The sequence below is a fragment of the Papaver somniferum genome, chromosome 10 (genome assembly GCF_003573695.1).
Source record: "Papaver somniferum cultivar HN1 chromosome 10, ASM357369v1, whole genome shotgun sequence".
NCBI classification, from domain to species: Eukaryota; Viridiplantae; Streptophyta; class Magnoliopsida; order Ranunculales; family Papaveraceae; genus Papaver; species Papaver somniferum.
In genome coordinates this window covers 161,305,234-161,322,707 of record NC_039367.1, presented here as the reverse complement: position 1 = coordinate 161,322,707, position 17,474 = coordinate 161,305,234, and the positions used below count along the sequence as shown (strand labels likewise).

The following is a 17,474-nucleotide window of genomic DNA, read 5'->3' as shown; positions in this document are numbered from 1 at the left end:
GGGTTTCCTTTGATATAAATAGTAAAGGGTAGCATTGTCATTATAAAAATTCGTAATTATTAATTATGGGCCAGATCTGTAGAAAATTTGATATTTTTAGCCCACCAATATCATTTTCCTAAAGTATGGAGTTAACAGTGAAGGATTCATTTAATGGGGCTTCTATATATTGAACCCATATAATAGGGGTTCTGTTAGAGCAAAATCTTTTCCTGGTTCTCCCTGCCTCGGTAGTTAACCCGGATGTGTTAATCGGCATCGCAAGTAGGTTTTGATCCGGAATACCCAAACAACACTCGTGGGCTTCACCCGACTACCATTAAGCCCATATGCATCTCTCGTTTTCTCATATATTGAGAGAAACCCTAAATCCTTAAAACCCTTTTGAAATTTTCTCCTCCTTCTTCCACCACCTCCTCCTCCCCTGTTTCAAGGGAGTAAGAAATCTACACTGAGAAATCATCAAAATCAACGATGGTTTGGTTTCAGTGTGAAACTTGTGGTGAGAATTTGAAGAAACCAAAGTTACCTAACCATTTCAGATGTTGCTCTGCTTACAAGGTCGGTATCTTTTTTCCCTTTTCCTAAACCCTAATTATGTTTGTGAACATCCCCCATTTGTTGTTTAATTACTAATCGAAGTTTTGTTTGTTAATTCATTGATTTTGATGCAGTTATCGTGTATTGATTGTGGAGTAACATTTAGTCAAGAATCTGTTCAAGCTCATACTCAGTGCATTTCTGAAACGGTTTGTTTTTAACCCTCCAAATCGGCTGATTTTGACTAGTTTGGTGCTGTTTGTGATGATTTGATTGGAATATGGATTTGTGGGTTTTGTGTTTTTCAGGAGAAATATGGTCCAAAGGGGGCTGTGAAGCCTGGGAGTAATACACCAGCTTCTGCTAAGTCGAATGCCAAGAAGAAACCTGATGTCGATACTAATGTGGGTTTATCTACTCGACCCCCGTGGAATTGTAGGTAAGTTTGGGATATTTTTCTGATTTTTTTCATTGCGCGTATCATGGTTGCTAAAAGGCATGTGTGGAACTGTTTATAGCCGTGTAAGACTTGATTTATGGATGCTCTATTGGTATCTTGAGGACAAGAGATTAACAGTTGATCTCTTGAATCCCTTTTGGGAGTTTGATTTGGGTGTTATCATAGGTTACCTAGCGGTTGTGGGTTCTGTTCTGGGGTATGTATGATTCTGTGGTTTTGGTTCTCAGAAGAAGTAACTCGTAGTCAAGGAATACGTAAGTACAGAATTATGAATTGTAATAGTTTAATTTTCATCAGCTGTGGTCTTTGACTTGTTAGGTATAGTCCCAGTGTATGTGCACACCTCTTTGGTAGCAAGAATAATAGGCTGCTTAGCTATTGTGGTATGGGTAATTTGTGAGTTGGTGGTTTTGGTTCTTTGAAGAAGTATCCTGTAGTAGTAGTAGGCATGGGATACGAGAACAGAATTACATACATTGTTGTCGTTTGCTTTTGATCACCTGTAGCCTTTTGACTAGGTATATTCCAAGTGTAGGGTCATCCCTCTTTGTCAGCAGAAATTACTTTGCCGTTGACATCCGGAGTGAGATGATACCTACTTTTGGTGGAAAGAGTAGTTATTGCTGAAAAGGTAGTGGTACTGCTGATCCGGAACAAAACAAAGCTGCAAGCCACAGCTTGAACTTGTGTCTGATTTAATATGGTGTAACCGGGGAAAACAGAAGTATCTCTAACACAATGTGTAAAAACATCTATAAACCAGTTCCTAGTCTACTTTGGTGAGGATTTCTTGTTACAAAAGGTCGTAATCGAAAATATAGACATTGGTTTAAGATTTTGGTGTTGTAGAGAACCACTGCACCTCTGAATGCTCTGATACAATTAGAAACTTTGCAGTTATCGAGAATAATAATACTGTAGAAACTTTAAGGAGGGAGAAGAAGATAGTAAAAGATGAAACTACAAAGTCAATCTTATGGTTTATATTATTTTACTCTTGCAAGTTTGGTACTTTTATGTTTGTAATGCGTGATTTTTATTAGTTTTTTCATTTGGCAGTCGCTGTAGTAACTGTCTTTCTGTTCATCTGTTGTTATCACAGCCTCTGCAAAACTAGCGCCACTAGTCAGCAGACTTTGTTGCTTCATGCTGAAGGAAAAAAACACGGGGCCAAAGCTAGAGCTTTCTATGCTTCTCAGCAACCACCTAAGCCAGCAGAAGAGTCCACTCCAAATGTCACTGATTCTACTGTTGAAGCTCCAAAGGAAGAGTCACTTACTAAAGAAGACCTACCTACTGACTCTGTCAAAGTGTCGAAGAAGAAGAGGAAAATTGATTCATCTGTTAATGGCAACTCTGATAAACCAGTTGAAAGCACTGAGGTAGAAGTTGAAGAAAAAAAGAAAAAGGTAAAGAAGGAAAATGGTTCTGCAAAGAAAAGTGAAGATACAGATGAGGAAACTGCAGATACTAATGAAGCTGGCACCAAGAAAATTAAGTGGAAGAAGGTGATTACATCGGTCTTAAAAGCGGTAAGATTCTTTCCAAGAAAGACTTCCTTCATTTCTGTATAATGATCCACCTTTAAACATAATGCTAATTTGTTTATCCCTGTATCTTAAGCAGCAAACTAATACTAATTGTGCTTTGGAGAAACGGAAACTTCAAAAAGCTGTTATAAATACCTTGATAGAAACCAACTGTGTGGCGGCAGACATTGACGCTAAACGTCGGAAGGAGCTGAAGGAAATGGTTATGCAGCAGGTAAGCTGGTGATATAGAGTGTTTCAAACAGTAATTTCTTTACATACAACTTTTAAACCAAAACTTGATCATTTCGGTTTTCTTCTATGCTGCAGGTTCAATCCAGTTCAAAGTTCTCATTGGATTTAAATCATATTGTCAAATTGTCGAAAAAAGAATGAGAAGGGGGGAAGAGAAGAGATGAGAAGAGATGAGAATTTAGACCTGTTTTCTGTTGCTAGCATTATTACTTGATGAAATGTACAAGTATATTGATTTTTGGATATTGGGTCTGGTGAAGTTCCCAGTTTTGTACATGATCTTTAGAATGATCATGTTAAGAGCCTGTTTTGGTTCCCAATTTGAATTTTTGTAGTCTTTCAACAGAGTTCCTAGTATAGTTTTCCGTCTCTTGATAGAAAAACCGCACATTTAAAACTGTCATAAAATCCAACTGCACAAATATTTTCATCCAGTTCAAATCCTATATTGCCGGTGCATCTGCCAAGATACCATGGACTGAATTCTGATATATTGCTGTAGAACTTCCCAACCACTGATATCCCCAACAAAAATGAAGGTAATATTGAAGATCATAGCAGCATTTCACCAACTAGAAACAGCAAAAGACATTAACAAAAGATTGCCATTTTATTAGCATATACAATTTGCACCATCTTTACATATACCTTTGAACAGATAAACTCAATTAAGCTTGGGACCTTTTTAAGTCCCTCTCTGTTGTTTTTTTCTCTCACCGTAAAAGAATACATGGATGAGGGGAATGTGTATCACTACATCTGACTTCTCTCTGGATGCTCTCTCATGAAGGAAAGAAGGAACAAAGACAAAGTTGGAGCGAGGAAAATCTTATCAGAATATACTGAGAACAAGAGCCGTGACTATCAACACAACTGTACATATCAAAGCCTGCAAAATCACACCATACAGAAAACACTATTAGAAGATGGCTATGAGTAAGAACGTCAAGAAAGTGATAAGATACATCAGTTACTTTGTGTTGCAGTATCATGAGCTAAAAGTCTAAAACTTAATCTTCTAAACTCAAGGGTTATGAACTTATGATGGCCTTCAGAAATATAGTATGACATTGTTGGTCAGTGTTAACTCAAGACAATAAGAACCAACCATGTGACTGACGGTAACACAATCAACCTAGGAGCTTATCACAAACTTTAAGCACAAAACTTGCATATTGCAGGGAATTCTTTCTATAGCTTAACATGAGACAGCAAGAACCCAACCTGTGATGTAGAGTAACTGAAGGGAACACAATCAACCTAGGAGCATATTACAAACTTGAAGTATAAAACTTGCATATTGCAAGGAATTCATTTCTATTGATTAACCTGAGACAACAAGAACCCATCCTGTGATGTTGGGTAACTGAAGGGACCACAATCAACCTAGGAGCATATTACAGGCTTTAAATACAAAACTTGCATATTGCAGGGAATTCATTGCTGCCGATCCATGCTTAACGTGAGACGGCAAGAACCCATCCTGTGATGTTGAGTAACTTGGTCATACAACACACTACAGGTCTAGTTACTATTTAGAGTCCACAGATAGCGGGTTGCTTTCAAGCACAGAATCGAACTTGCATTCATATAATCTGGAATGAAGAAAATGTACTCACAGCAATGGCAGAGGCAGCAAGACCAGCTCTTTCCCTTGGGTCCTTGCGGTAGTAATTCCCGAAGTAGAGTATCGTCGCGTAGTACCACATTAGAGGTATCAGAAATCCAAGTAGGAAGCTGGAACAGGAAAGTTGAAGCTTAGATCGATAATGATGCAATAGGAGAGAGAGACAGAATGAGAGGGACAGAACGAGACACAAAGACTTACGAGAACCATCCAATCCCACAGCCAAAACACGGAAGCGGTTTGTCATACAATCCTAGAGGGTGGTCATCTGAATCTTTGATCAGGGTATATCTACCTTTTTCACGGTCACTGAAATCACTAGCATCTGCTGCATCCAATAGAATAGACAATGCTCAGCCATCTAATATACATTTTTCTGAAAGTAAAAATGCTTATAGTGTGATAGCATTATAAGATTAGTTGTTACGTAAACAAGTATAAAAACATTAAAGCTAATACTTGGTTGTCGCTCCAAGTCTAGACCAACATCATATTCTAAAGCCACCACTCTTTTGAACTGTCCATACTTCTAACAGCAATAGAACACTAACTACCTCAATCTAAAAAACATACTGAAATAATCCATGCTCATCCAAAAGTTTGTTCGCAAGAAAGCCTCATACATTTTGCACATTTCGTTATAATCCATGAACTGCCATAATAATAAAGTCCAGCTGTATGGGAAACCCAAACTCGGTTAAAGGGGCTGGAAACAAACACAGATACAGTAACATACCTTTAGACACTGTATATCTGGCGGACGGTCTCAGAAGCTTATCTGAACCAGATTTCACCAACTCGACACCACTCCTTAAACCCGTCTTCTCTTCAGCAGTAGTATCTAACACACAAAAATATACCCACTCAATGGTCATCGCCATTGTAAACATAATCCTTTATTTAGTGTTAGGGATATTAGAAAGTTCAAAGTTAAACTCTCCATTTTGATGTACTGGGCCTAGATACATACACATTATCTCTGCCAAAGAACATCTCCACACGGATTCCCACTTACAAAACTCTCATACGCTTTCATTACTATTCTAGCACAAAAACCATATCCTAGCTACAACAATAAAGAGTATTTTCTAAGTCTTATCGTTCGAAAAATAATTAAACCCATAATTAGGAAAAAATGCACTATTTGCTTACTTTTATCCATTGCTTTAGAGCAGATATCTCAGGTTATGTAGCTAGAGTTCACCAATCCCTTCCGTACACCTGTTTCAGATAACATACAAACATCATTTAGTTGCACAATTTGAATAAATAAACTCTCATCTCTACTTTGATCACAAAAATAAGCCCATAACCACATCAGCTATGCCAATCAGAGACCCTAACTAGAATGAAATCTGAAATTGAAAATCGAAACAATTCCCTTTCAACAAAACTGAAATGCTTCTCATAAATAATCCAAAATTCAAAAAGTACCTTCTAAATTTATCAACTGAAACCACAAAATTGCTAACATAAATTTGAATCGAAACCCCAATCTAATAAGATATCAAATGACTATATAAACAGATAAGAGAACACTGATTCTATCTCAATCAATCAATCAAAATCAAAACCCTAATAAACAAAACATAAAACTACACCACCCAGAATCAAAAACATAAAACAATTACAACTCGCATAATTAAAAACTCCAATAAGAAACAGTTCTACTCAACCTGAAAGAGTCCAAGAAGAAGAACTCAAACCCTAGATTAAATTAATCCCAGCAATTGGTCATCAAAATCAAGCTCAAATTAAAAAATTCAAAGAACCCAGTAGTCCAAATCAAATGATTAAGGAATTAGTAAAATTGGAAACGAATGAAATCCAAAAGAAAACTTACAAGTTCTTACTCTTCTTCTTCTGGTTTGCTGCTTCTGCAAAAAGACACAAAAGTGGAGTTGAAGAGAAGAAAACTCTTCCCCGTAGAGTGTTCTTCTGTGCTATCGGTTAGTCTTTCGCTTTCGTCGGTCGGTCCTGCCAACCAAACCCGGTGTGCGGTGTTTTAGTACTGATTTAGTGCTGTCGGGTTAAGTTGATTAGCGGATTTGGACCGCATGATTGTGTGGACTTGGGACTATGTTGACTATTCTTAACTACTTTTCAACCATTGGATTTTGATTTGAGATGTGGTCATGTTATATGATGATGCACGTTATTATTAAATTCCATTGTGAGTGTGACATAAGATCAAACCACTTGCTCATGTTTGCAAGTCCCCGTTGGTAGAGTTGTAAATTGGGCTGTGGTAGCACGAGCACAGCCAGCCCATCACGCTAAAATCCGAGCCTAGCACGTTAGTTTTACGGGTTGTGTTGGGTTAGCCTAATCGGCACAGTAGCACAGTGCAGCACGCGTCACGGATAAGCACGTGGCCCAGTCCAGCACAACACGTTAAGAAAGCACGTCATATCATGCACAAGTACACCATATAAGAAGGCATAATACATTACATTTTTGTGTAAATTTCACAAAAGAGTCACTATTCTAGCTAGTTTTTGACATTTTATGCTAGCTTATTTTTATAACAACACATATAATACCTAAATATTTGGAAAATATATTTCATTTTGACATTTTATGCTCGCTTATTTTTATAACAACACATGTAATACCTAAATATTTGGAAAATATATTTAAATATCGTTATTATAATGTCGTTACCTATAAATTGACTAGAGCATTAATTTACATGACAATGATCCAATTTTATATTGATGGGCTATTTCTTTTTATTGAATAAACTTGTGAATTTTACTTGAAATAATTTCAAATGATATGTTGTCTATTTAGATTCTCGTGATAATGTCCGACTTAATGTATACCATTAAGTGATTTCGAATTATTTATAACATGTGTGCCAGCACGGCACAACACGGCCCATCATGTTTATTCGTGTGTTGTGCCCGTGGGCTATGTTGTGCCTAGCTTTTGACTAGTAAAGCACAGCACGGCACAACACGTTTAAATCGTTGGCACATCACAGCACGACACATGTCACGTGAAGCACGCGACTTCGTGTGTCGGGTTGTGTCGGGCCGACATGTTTTACACCTTTACCAATTGGCAAATGTGCATGTTTGCTAATCTCATTGGACTTGTTTTTAGATCAAACCACTTACTGCATGTTTGTTCGCATCTGACTTGGCGGCTGGATCTGAGTCTGACCTAATTCAACCTGAGTTAGATGTCCGACCGTTTATTTTGAGTTATATCTGACTTGTTATCTCACTAAGACCTAACTCTGAATCAAGTGATAAAATGCGCTAACTCATGGAATCAAGCCATTGACTCGTATATTTTTGAATCAGGTACGACTCAAAAAACAGACTTGTCGAAATCAGATCCAGATGAGTCAGATGATTACGATCGATGCAAATGAGTTACTCAAATTCAGAAATGAACAAGAAAAAACACCCTATTAGTCGCATCCAAAAAAAAGATTCTACAAATTTTCCCAAACTTTCTCCTCGTTTTAGTATTACAGGACTGTTTTATTATATACTAACATCCGAAAAATGACTACTAATAAATACAAGTTCATGACCACCTAACTAGTTGGTGTGACAGTCACAGTCCAACGAACTTTACAGAGGATAACGAGGGATTCTAAGGAATTGTTGGTACTCAACAACTAGTCTCTGTACCAGAATAAGTATTTATAGTGATCCAATTATCTGCCATTTTGGACCTACTTATTATCATTGCTTTTATTATTTTGTGAATTCCATTGATCATAAGATTGTTTGATTATCATGACATCAACAAAAAATAAATGTGAATTCCATTGATCATAAGATTGTTTGATTATCATGACATCAACAAAAAATAAATAAAGTTGAGTTGTTAATCATTATGAATAAGTTTACCATATACAAATGGCAGCCGGTGTCATATGTTAGTGGGTTTGCCAAGGAAAGAACCATGTTTTGATGTAGTGGATCCGAAACCGGGTGCAAGTGTAAAACGAGACGGATTGTCCTAAGATTCAGGGTTCAGGGTACAAGTAAATGTTTGAAAAATGACGGATGGTTTTACAAGGGAGTGTCGGGTGTGGGTGTTATGCATCCTAACGGATAGTTGAATATTAAAAGAGGCGTTGAAAATATCAGTAAAATCCGTACTGTATTTGCACCAGGCTATTAATGAAGTTGATGTGGTTGCTCCACCAGATGAGAGCATTGAGGTGACATATTTTGTGCTTTGGTGAGTTTTAAACCGGAGATGAGCGGGACGTTACAAAAGGATATCAATATTCAAAAAGAATATTCAAGAGTTCTGAATGCTCTCTTCTGGCTGAGCAATGGCTAACAGTGTAAAACCTTCAGTCCTTGACATTTTCGTGACAGTTGCCTACCTGTTGGGCTTGCTCCAAGCCCATTTATTTTACAATAATATGGTTTCATAACCCATTTTTGCCATCATGTCAATCACTTTATGTTCTTGGTAACTGTATGCAAGGGTGAGCATTTGACCCGTAATCCGCGGATTTAACCGGGACCAACTGTATTTTTGTGGATGGATGCCCAGACCGTTCTCTAATGGATTGGATGCGAATAGACTTTTGAAATCCAACTGATTACGGATTGGGCCTGGATGCAACTTTGAAAATCCCTTGGACATCCATACCCATTAGATTAATGACTTTTATATACTAGTTTTTAGAAGATATAGAGATAGTTTAGAAATTTTTAAGGTGTTTGCTTGGAATGTTGTTCATTGCACTTTTATATTTATATACAAATATAAAATGTGTAGGTTTTATAAGAAGTCATCTATATTGTTTTCTTTCATTACAAATTATAAGTATAACAAATCCATTGGATTATTCGTACCAAATCCGTACATCCGTTCATCCACTAGATGCAAATCCGTTGGATGTTAGATTGGATACGAATGCCAAATTTGAAATCCATGGTGAATTGGATTGGATACGGATGAGGTAAAAACCGGTCCATACCGGCCCATGCTCACCATAAACTCTATGTCTAATCAGCTACAGAACAATATCAATTCATAATTCTTATCATGCTTGTTCTGGCAACAATTGTTACTTCTTTCTCTCCGTCAGCTCCCTTCCTTCCCCCCTAATGTGCTTTAACCATCCATCTCATGCTCCTTGCACATATAACAACAACTAACCCACCATCAAATTCAACAAAAGAAAAAAATAATCTAATTCATCATAAAAAAATCAACAATATTGAGATAACTTACAGAGAGAGTATCTCAACAGAGGTGGTATGCTAAGAGAGGGTTTATGTGTTCTAATAAACCCTAGAGGAATCGAGAAATCTCTAATTTGATTCTCATAGGAAAAACTGATTTTTTTTTAAGTGAGAGTGAAAGTTAATACCGTGGGGAGAAAGGAAAAAGAGGAAGAAAAAAAAAAATAGACATGATTAACTAGGAGAAGCAACTTTTATCAGAAGTCGGAAGCCAAAAATCTTGGCTAAAAAAAGCTATTTTTCGACTTCTATAAGTCGTTTTCAAATATTCTTCCCACCCTAACTTTCCACTTTTTGATTTTCAGAAGTTGTAAAATAACTTCTGAACTCCTATCCAAACATGCTATTAGAGTTGCATGGGGAGATGCGGAAATAGAATTGCAGTCCAAATGTAATCACTTGTACCTCTTTGATTTGTGGAACTTGAAAACACTTAAATAAACCTGCAATCTTGTATTACTTTAATATTTTTTCTTTTTGCTGAGTTTTATAATTTTGTTATGTTATTTGCAATTTTATACTCCCTGTCCCATTAATAGATGACCTAGTTCAAGTTTGCACAATTCTTAGGACAACCAATGGAAATGAGTATTCCCAGACACTTTTTACAATTATACCCTTATGGATAATAACTTGTCAAATTTAGAAATGATTTATCTCATAAACGATAACATGGATTTTCGTAAAATTTGTGTCATTGAAAGGCATTTTAAAACACCTACGTAACGAATATAAACATGGGTACAAAATTATACATATTTCTTACACTAACGATAATCAATCAAAAGGATAATATTAGAAATATCCCCTTATGTAATGAGATAGGTCAACTAATAGTGAGACAAAATTTTAAACCAAATAGGTCATCTAATAGGGGGACAGAGGAAGTATTGTTTTGCGGTTGGTGATCTTATGCTAGCATAACATTTTCCTATGAAAGACCCTTAACTTAAAATGAGAGCTTAATTTTCCAAGTATGGTTCTGGTTGTTGAAGTATGGTTCTGGTTTCTACTGTTTCATGGGTTTTAAGATCACTTGAGATGTTTTTCAACGACGAAAACTTCATCACTATTAGCTCCAACGACGAAATCCTTACCGAAAGTTTCATCATCTATTTATCCGGCGACGGAATCTTCATGAGTAATGCTTTTGACGACGAAATCTCCATCACAAGTTTTAAGAAATTTTAGCAAATCACTCCAACTTTTGGAGCACATCTTTATGAAGAAGAAAAACAAACAAAATGGTTGGAATACACTTTCGAGAAAAACCATTTCCCCCCGACTTGATCGGTTCTTATTCATGCTACACCGATAATCCTTCTATTTATCTTTTCGAATTTCTCGGTATACTTATACGGCATGTCTAATAAGTTTGATTTTAAACCCAATGTAACATTGAACTTCCATTAGTGAAAAGGTTCTTTGTATCACAAAAAAAAAAAAAGATAGTCATTAAACAAGTTTTGTCTAGGGTGTCTAATGAGTGAAAATGCAATTTAATGCATGTTTATATGCAACTCATCGAAGTTGGATGCATGTGAGTCTTGATTGTAATGATTAACATACATGTGTCATGTTATTATTCTTTTTGGTGTACTACATAGAACAAATGTACCTTATAACAAGAAGTTATATGATATATATTCATGGAGATATTTTGTAAAAGGGTCGAATGTTTAGGGTGTAATTAGGGTCTGTGTCGTAGAAAATACAGTTGATGTATTAGGGTCGTAGACTAACCAAAGACCGTTAAAAAGCCGTTAGTAGACTAATTATATGTTTCTAAACACCTAGACCATTAGTTGACTGATGTAGACTGTCTGAATATTTTCAAATCTTAACTGTCTTCCCCTATTCCATCTTCACCCATTACTGATAGTGATAGTAATCAGTTTTCAGTTCCGACATTCTTTTACTTAATCTCAAACTCTATCGTGGAACTTTTATCTTCCATGTTCTTGTAACTTCTTCCAATTACCATCCTACAAAGTCTTATTGGCTAGTTCTTAATTACCACCACTATCTCACACACATCTGCTATCGCTTTAACCAATTTCAGTGAAAAAAATCCAAACTTCATAATGACTCTTGACAAAGAAACCCAAAGTTAATTTACAGCTACTGCATTCGGTCTACAGTTGTGTACAAACCCAATTAGCGTTTATCCATTTATATACAAACCCAGTTGCCTTTCTAATGTATCAAATTTCTCTTTTCTTATGTTCTTCTAGATTTGATTGTGGTTGCCGGTTGGTGAGTGAAATTTCTAAATCAAGACAAAAGGAACTAATTGAAAAGTGAATTGTTAGATTCACATTGAAACCAAAAAAACAAGAAATTGGTACTGGTTAAAGAGATCCGGGAAGATAAATTCAGAGTTCTACTAAAGCTCCTCGTTGTTTATACCCAGTTAAGTATATAACCGTGCCGGGACATAATGTCATTTCATTTTTTGATAAGGATAATTTGGTAAAAAATCAGATGGTCAAAGTGAGTCTATGACCCTAACGCATCAACTGAATCTTCTATGACCCAGACCCTAATTACACCATAGACATCCGACCCTTTTACAAAATAACACATACTCATATCTCAGAGTGAGTCAAAAGTCATGTTTCTTGATTTCCACTTCTACTCTGATTCTTGAAGCACTTTCTCTTTTCCCACCAGAAATTCAAACACGAAATGCTCATTGGAACCGGGAAATGCTTCAAGAGTTTATATACTCCTCTGTCTTTGCTCATTTTAATCAATGATGATAGGGATGACTTATAGAAAATGCTTCAAGAGTTTGCTAATGAGAGGTGAGGTACTCTTGATTTTCAGTGGGAACTGGGAACGGCCTCATTGCGAGTAGGATCCATTGGCGTTGAAAATATGTTTTTCTTGCCTTTTTTTGCGACCTAAACATTCTACATTTTTCTTATATGAATATATTTATCCAAAACTAATTAACAAAAATGATTTGAAGATTTTATGATTAGTTCCTTTTATTATAATTTCGACACATTTTAATACATGACACACATTTTCATAATTAAGTTGGTAGTGAAAAATGAAGTACATACATTAATTAATTAAAATATTAAAACGTATTATTGGAATTTTTTAGCACGATTATTAATATTTTTTATAGTATTTAAATAATAAAGCATATAGTCTGGACTTCAGCTAACAAACCCAAATTAGAGTCGTGGATGTCATCAATGAAAGGATCAATATGAGACCAACAAGGAATCAGATTGACTGTTAATCCTTTAGGAAATCTTAAAAATCTTCTTGGTTTGAAATTGAATATGCGATTTTTATTAATGAAGGCATTTCCCAGCAGCTCCATTGATAAAAAAAAAAACACACATATGTTTAATTCCAAACAAAGAGTAAATACCATGTCTTACCTTCTCCCAACAAAAACCAAGTTGATTGATTAAACATATTAATATATTCCCTTTATCCTACAAAAATTGATCCTTTTGGTATTTGCACAATTTTTAAGAAACAAATAAGAGAGAATCATCTTTTAATATTTTTTTCTTATCTACCCTTTTGCAATGATATGTACAATTGACATATCTCACAAACTAGACTAACGAATATTTATAGCTAATGTTACACTACTAGCAAACACATACCTCACCTCGATCCCTTGATATTCTTGCAATGATTTGGTTTATAGTGGTAACACTATATTAAATTGCTTATTTAGTCACATATCTACATATACTATCTTAATATAAATATTAGTCCCCAAAAGAACATTCACATAAGATAGAATCACTTTAGCTCACATTCACAATTCGCTAAAGGATTTGGGTGTTTATGGATGAAATCAAAACCGATATACTTTCTTGCTCAAATAATCCTATTGCACAAGCAATTCCTACTGAAAATACACAATTACCTTAGATAATCTCATTATTTGTTTTAAGAAGCTATGAACAACACATAATCAAAGTGGGACTGTTGGTTAAGCATGTCACATGTGCATACTTCGAATGTTTTATACGATTCACACAGTCATTGACTTAGAGACCAATACATGATCGAAGAATTAATAAGCTAGCTAATATGCATTATTGCAATTGAATTTTATATTGTTCAACAACTAATAACCCACTTTTCATGACATTTTAAGAGTAATCTTGCAGACTGATTGATATGTGGTTTCAGTGATACTGATTAAATTTGACGGAGGAAAAAATTATAATACACATTTCTATTTCGATTATGTTTCGATAATCTTGTAGCTTTGGTTTTATATTACATTTATGAATTCTTAATCGGTTATCAATGACATAAATGTTGGTTAAATATTAAAATACATGGTAAACATCATTATATGTTTATCAATCAAATATAAACCGATACTAGATCAACCAAAAGTAAGGTAAACTTCTTGAAACGTTAATTGGATGCTCTTACAAGGGGCTGTGCTTACAAGAAAATAACTGGAAAAGGGGGGATTCAACTCTGCTGATACATATGAGATACTAATCATTGTAGAGTTGCATAGGGAGATGCGGAAATGAAATTGCAGTCTAAATGTAATCACTGGTACCTCTTTAATTTGTGGAATTTCAAAATACTTAAATAAACTAGCAATTCTGTATTACTTTCAATATTGCTCCCATATGGACGTGCCATTTCATATTGCCGAACTAAGGAACTCTCTACCGTTAGGGGTTAAAAGAAACTTCATAATGACCCTAAGTCCTCTGGTGTACATGACAACAAAAGTATATCAACCATTAGTCATAGAGGGAATATGAGCGGTAAGTCATACGGGAAATACGATTGGATCTCTGCCTAAACTCTCTGCGCAATATTATCATCGGTCATATGAACCATGATAACCGATCTGATCTCTATATGAACTCTCTGCGCATACTAACAACAACGGTTTTGTTGCTCCCGTATTTTGATATGGGTTAAATTTATCATCGCGAAGTTGTGTCCATTGTTCTGAAGAGGTCATCCGTGTGGGGATATGGGTTAATCTGATCGCACATTTTGCCGATGATTCAATCGTTGCTCCCGTATGATTTGTCGCTCATACTACCGCTATGGCTTGTCGCTCGTATGGTTTATGATCGATGGTATGACCGATGATAAGTTGGTGCAGAGAGTTCATATAGAGATCGGTGGGGGTTCTGAAGGATAAGTTTGTGTCCATTGTTCCGAAGGGGTCATCTGAATAACCATCATAAACTATCTCGTCCTAATTATCATTCTCACAAATTTTTCTGGGAGAAATATTAAAAAAACCCGTCCCTACTGTCATAAACTATCCCGTCCTAATTATCATTCTCACAAACGTCTTCTCCATCCTCGCTATCATATTCCTCAAAATCCTTAGCTTCTTAATACAACCAACGTCCGTAACAGATAACCAAGGACAAGCCTTGTTCGAAAGCTTGATAGAACCCCCTCCTACATCAAGCGGAGAAATCGGATGTACACCTAACCTCTATAAGAAAAAGACATGACTATTGTCATTGATCAAAAAGTATGTTCGTAGAAGAAGAACAACACTAGTTATCTTGTAAACAGCTAGAGCAAGCATCAAGCGGCTGGAATTCCTTGCGTTATCCACTCCTGCAAAGGAGAACCTAGGACAGCGTTGATGCCTGCTTAATTGAGAGGTATAACCTATGTAAATCCGGCAAAGGATCTTGACATAATCTAAAGATGTTAATGTATACGGGTCCTCGAAATACAAGAGCAAGTACAAGGAGGGGGGTTAATGGTACATAAGATTCTAACAACGAAGTACATGCCTCACCAATCACCATCCGTGAAACAAAAGGCGTTCCATGTTATGGGGAATCTTGTTCAATTATGATTTTCCTTGAAAAGGCCTGTTATGTTATGGGCTTGAACAAATACTATTTGGTTAAGAAGCCTACTACAAAGATTTTTTTCTATTGGTTCAGGTTGCCCGTTTCTTCTTGAATCAGGGTGAGATCCGTAAAAGGTTTGTACATGGAAGTTTCTGGTGTGATGACGCCAACACGTCACTGCTACGGTATTGAACCAATAAGCGATTGAACTTCAACGGAGTCTATCTATATTCTTTTGTTGTACCACGAAATATGTTTTCTGTGTTATCAATAGTTTAATATAGTTAAGGAGACACGACAAAAATCACAAATGCTTACATGATTTGGAAAATATAATATAGTTATACAATGAATGTGCAACTAACGAGGTGAAGATCTACACAATATATAAAACTAAAAACAAAACTTAGGAAAACAAAAACAACGAAAAAAACAACTACATAGATAACCTAGGGAGTGTGTTATCGGCATGTACATCAAGAGTATATTTTTCAGATTGTCCAACAAAATTCTTCAACGAGACGACGCTGCTCATGTGATGAATAATTCGAACCCATGTTTTCCACGGTACTGTCCCCCAAATTTATGTCCAAGTTCTGGTGAGTGTATTGTAACGCAATAAACGCCTATTCTGTCACAATTAAATCGATGCCGTTGTTATTTCCAAAGGCTATCGGGTTATAAGTCGACCATTCATCCCCATCCTTTTCCAACATAATGGTCATCTTGTGATCCCAATTCCATTCCCCGCCAGGTACCCATGTATGAATATTTACTTCCGAAATGGGTGCCCAGAAATCTATCTGTGGCTTATAAACCACCTCATGGATGTAGTAAAATAAAAGGCGATCTCCAAACATGACAATCCCAAGTGATGGGTAAGAATCTATCCAATATTGAATTTCAGCGGGATTTGGGAACGAGATCATAGCGAGTGAGATCCATTGGAGTTGAAAATCTATCATTCTGGCCTTTTTCTCGCGATCTAAACATTTTACATTTTTCTTATATGAACATATTTATCCAGAAATAATGAAAAATAAAATTTGAATATTTTATAATTAGTTTTTTTATAATAATTTCGACATATTTTTTTTAATACATGACACACATTTTCATAGTTAAGTTGGTAGTGAAATGTGAAGTAAATACATTAATTAATTAAAACGTTAAAAACGTATTATTGGATTTTTTAGCATGATTGTTAAGTCTTTCTATCATACTTAAATAATAATGTATACAGTCTGGACTTCAGCAAACAAACCCAAATTAGAGTCTTGGATGTCAGTAATAAAAGGACCAATATGACACCACCAAGAAGTCAGATTTACTGTTAATCCTTTGGGAAATTTTAGAAATATTCCTGGTTTGGAATTGAACGTGAAATTTTTATTAATGAAGGAATATTCCAGCAGATCCATTGATAAAAAACCTGTGTTTAATTCCAAACAAAGAGTAAACCTTCTTCCAACAAGAAGCAAGTTGATTGATTAAACATATTAATATAATTCTTTTGTCCCATAAAAATCGATCGTTCTGGTATTTGCACAGTTTTTAAGGAACCAATAAGATATAACCATTTTTTTTTCTTTATCTACCCATTTGCAATGAAACGTCCAATTGACATATCTCACAAACTATATTAACGAATATTTATAATTAATGTTACACCATTAGAATGTTGGATATTTCAATATTGTTTGCCACAATGAAAGGGGGTCTGGGGGGCCGCTACGAATGATGGTTAATGTTATGCTTATTAGTTCTAATTTGACTAACTATTTGCCTAACTCTTTGTTGGTTAATATTGAAAACGAATAATGTTTCTCCCTATGAATTGTGGTTTAACATAAAACCAAATGTGAAAAGACTTAAAGCCTGGGGTTGTTTAACATATGTTAGGAAGCTTGGTCCTAAAATACCTAAGTTAGGAAATAAGGCTTATAAATGTACTTTTGTATGTTGTTCTCTTTACAATATCACTTACTGATT

At 35.6% G+C, this 17,474-nt stretch overlaps 2 protein-coding genes across 3 annotated transcripts; one reads left to right on the top strand and one right to left on the bottom strand.

The window, feature by feature from the left end:
* Positions 1 to 394: 394 nt before the first annotated feature.
* LOC113318659 (UBP1-associated proteins 1C-like) lies at positions 395 to 3,162 on the top strand. The gene is made up of 6 exons (XM_026566863.1): positions 395 to 561; positions 675 to 749; positions 849 to 979; positions 2,103 to 2,532; positions 2,627 to 2,764; positions 2,860 to 3,162. Exons 1-6 carry the CDS (start codon positions 475 to 477, stop codon positions 2,923 to 2,925), a joined length of 927 nt encoding a protein of 308 aa, XP_026422648.1. The 5' UTR covers positions 395 to 474; the 3' UTR covers positions 2,926 to 3,162.
* A 213-nt stretch (positions 3,163 to 3,375) lies between these two features.
* LOC113318661 lies at positions 3,376 to 6,407 on the bottom strand. 2 transcript variants are annotated; one of them, XM_026566864.1, is made up of 6 exons: positions 6,255 to 6,407; positions 5,564 to 5,632; positions 5,148 to 5,252; positions 4,613 to 4,739; positions 4,404 to 4,521; positions 3,376 to 3,673 (listed from the first exon to the last, which is right to left on the bottom strand). In XM_026566864.1, exons 2-6 carry the CDS (start codon positions 5,571 to 5,573, stop codon positions 3,617 to 3,619), a joined length of 417 nt encoding a protein of 138 aa, XP_026422649.1. In that variant the 5' UTR covers positions 5,574 to 5,632; positions 6,255 to 6,407; the 3' UTR covers positions 3,376 to 3,616. The 2 variants fall into 2 exon arrangements, with proteins under 2 accessions (XP_026422649.1, XP_026422650.1); XM_026566865.1 differs by having other exon boundaries at positions 4,613 to 4,736; positions 6,255 to 6,406.
* Positions 6,408 to 17,474: the final 11,067 nt, after the last annotated feature.

Coding starts and splice junctions, on each gene's coding strand:
- LOC113318659 (XM_026566863.1), top strand. CDS start 475: ATGGTTTGGTTTCAGTGTGAAACTTGTGGTGAGAATTTGAAGAAACCA. Junction 562..674: donor GATGTTGCTCTGCTTACAAG/GTCGGTATCTTT, acceptor ATTTTGATGCAG/TTATCGTGTATTGATTGTGG. Junction 2,765..2,859: donor AGGAAATGGTTATGCAGCAG/GTAAGCTGGTGA, acceptor TCTATGCTGCAG/GTTCAATCCAGTTCAAAGTT.
- LOC113318661 (XM_026566864.1), bottom strand. Junction 4,740..5,147: donor CAGATATACAGTGTCTAAAG/GTATGTTACTGT, acceptor TATTGGATGCAG/CAGATGCTAGTGATTTCAGT. Junction 3,674..4,403: donor TTGCTGCCTCTGCCATTGCT/GTGAGTACATTT, acceptor GTGATTTTGCAG/GCTTTGATATGTACAGTTGT.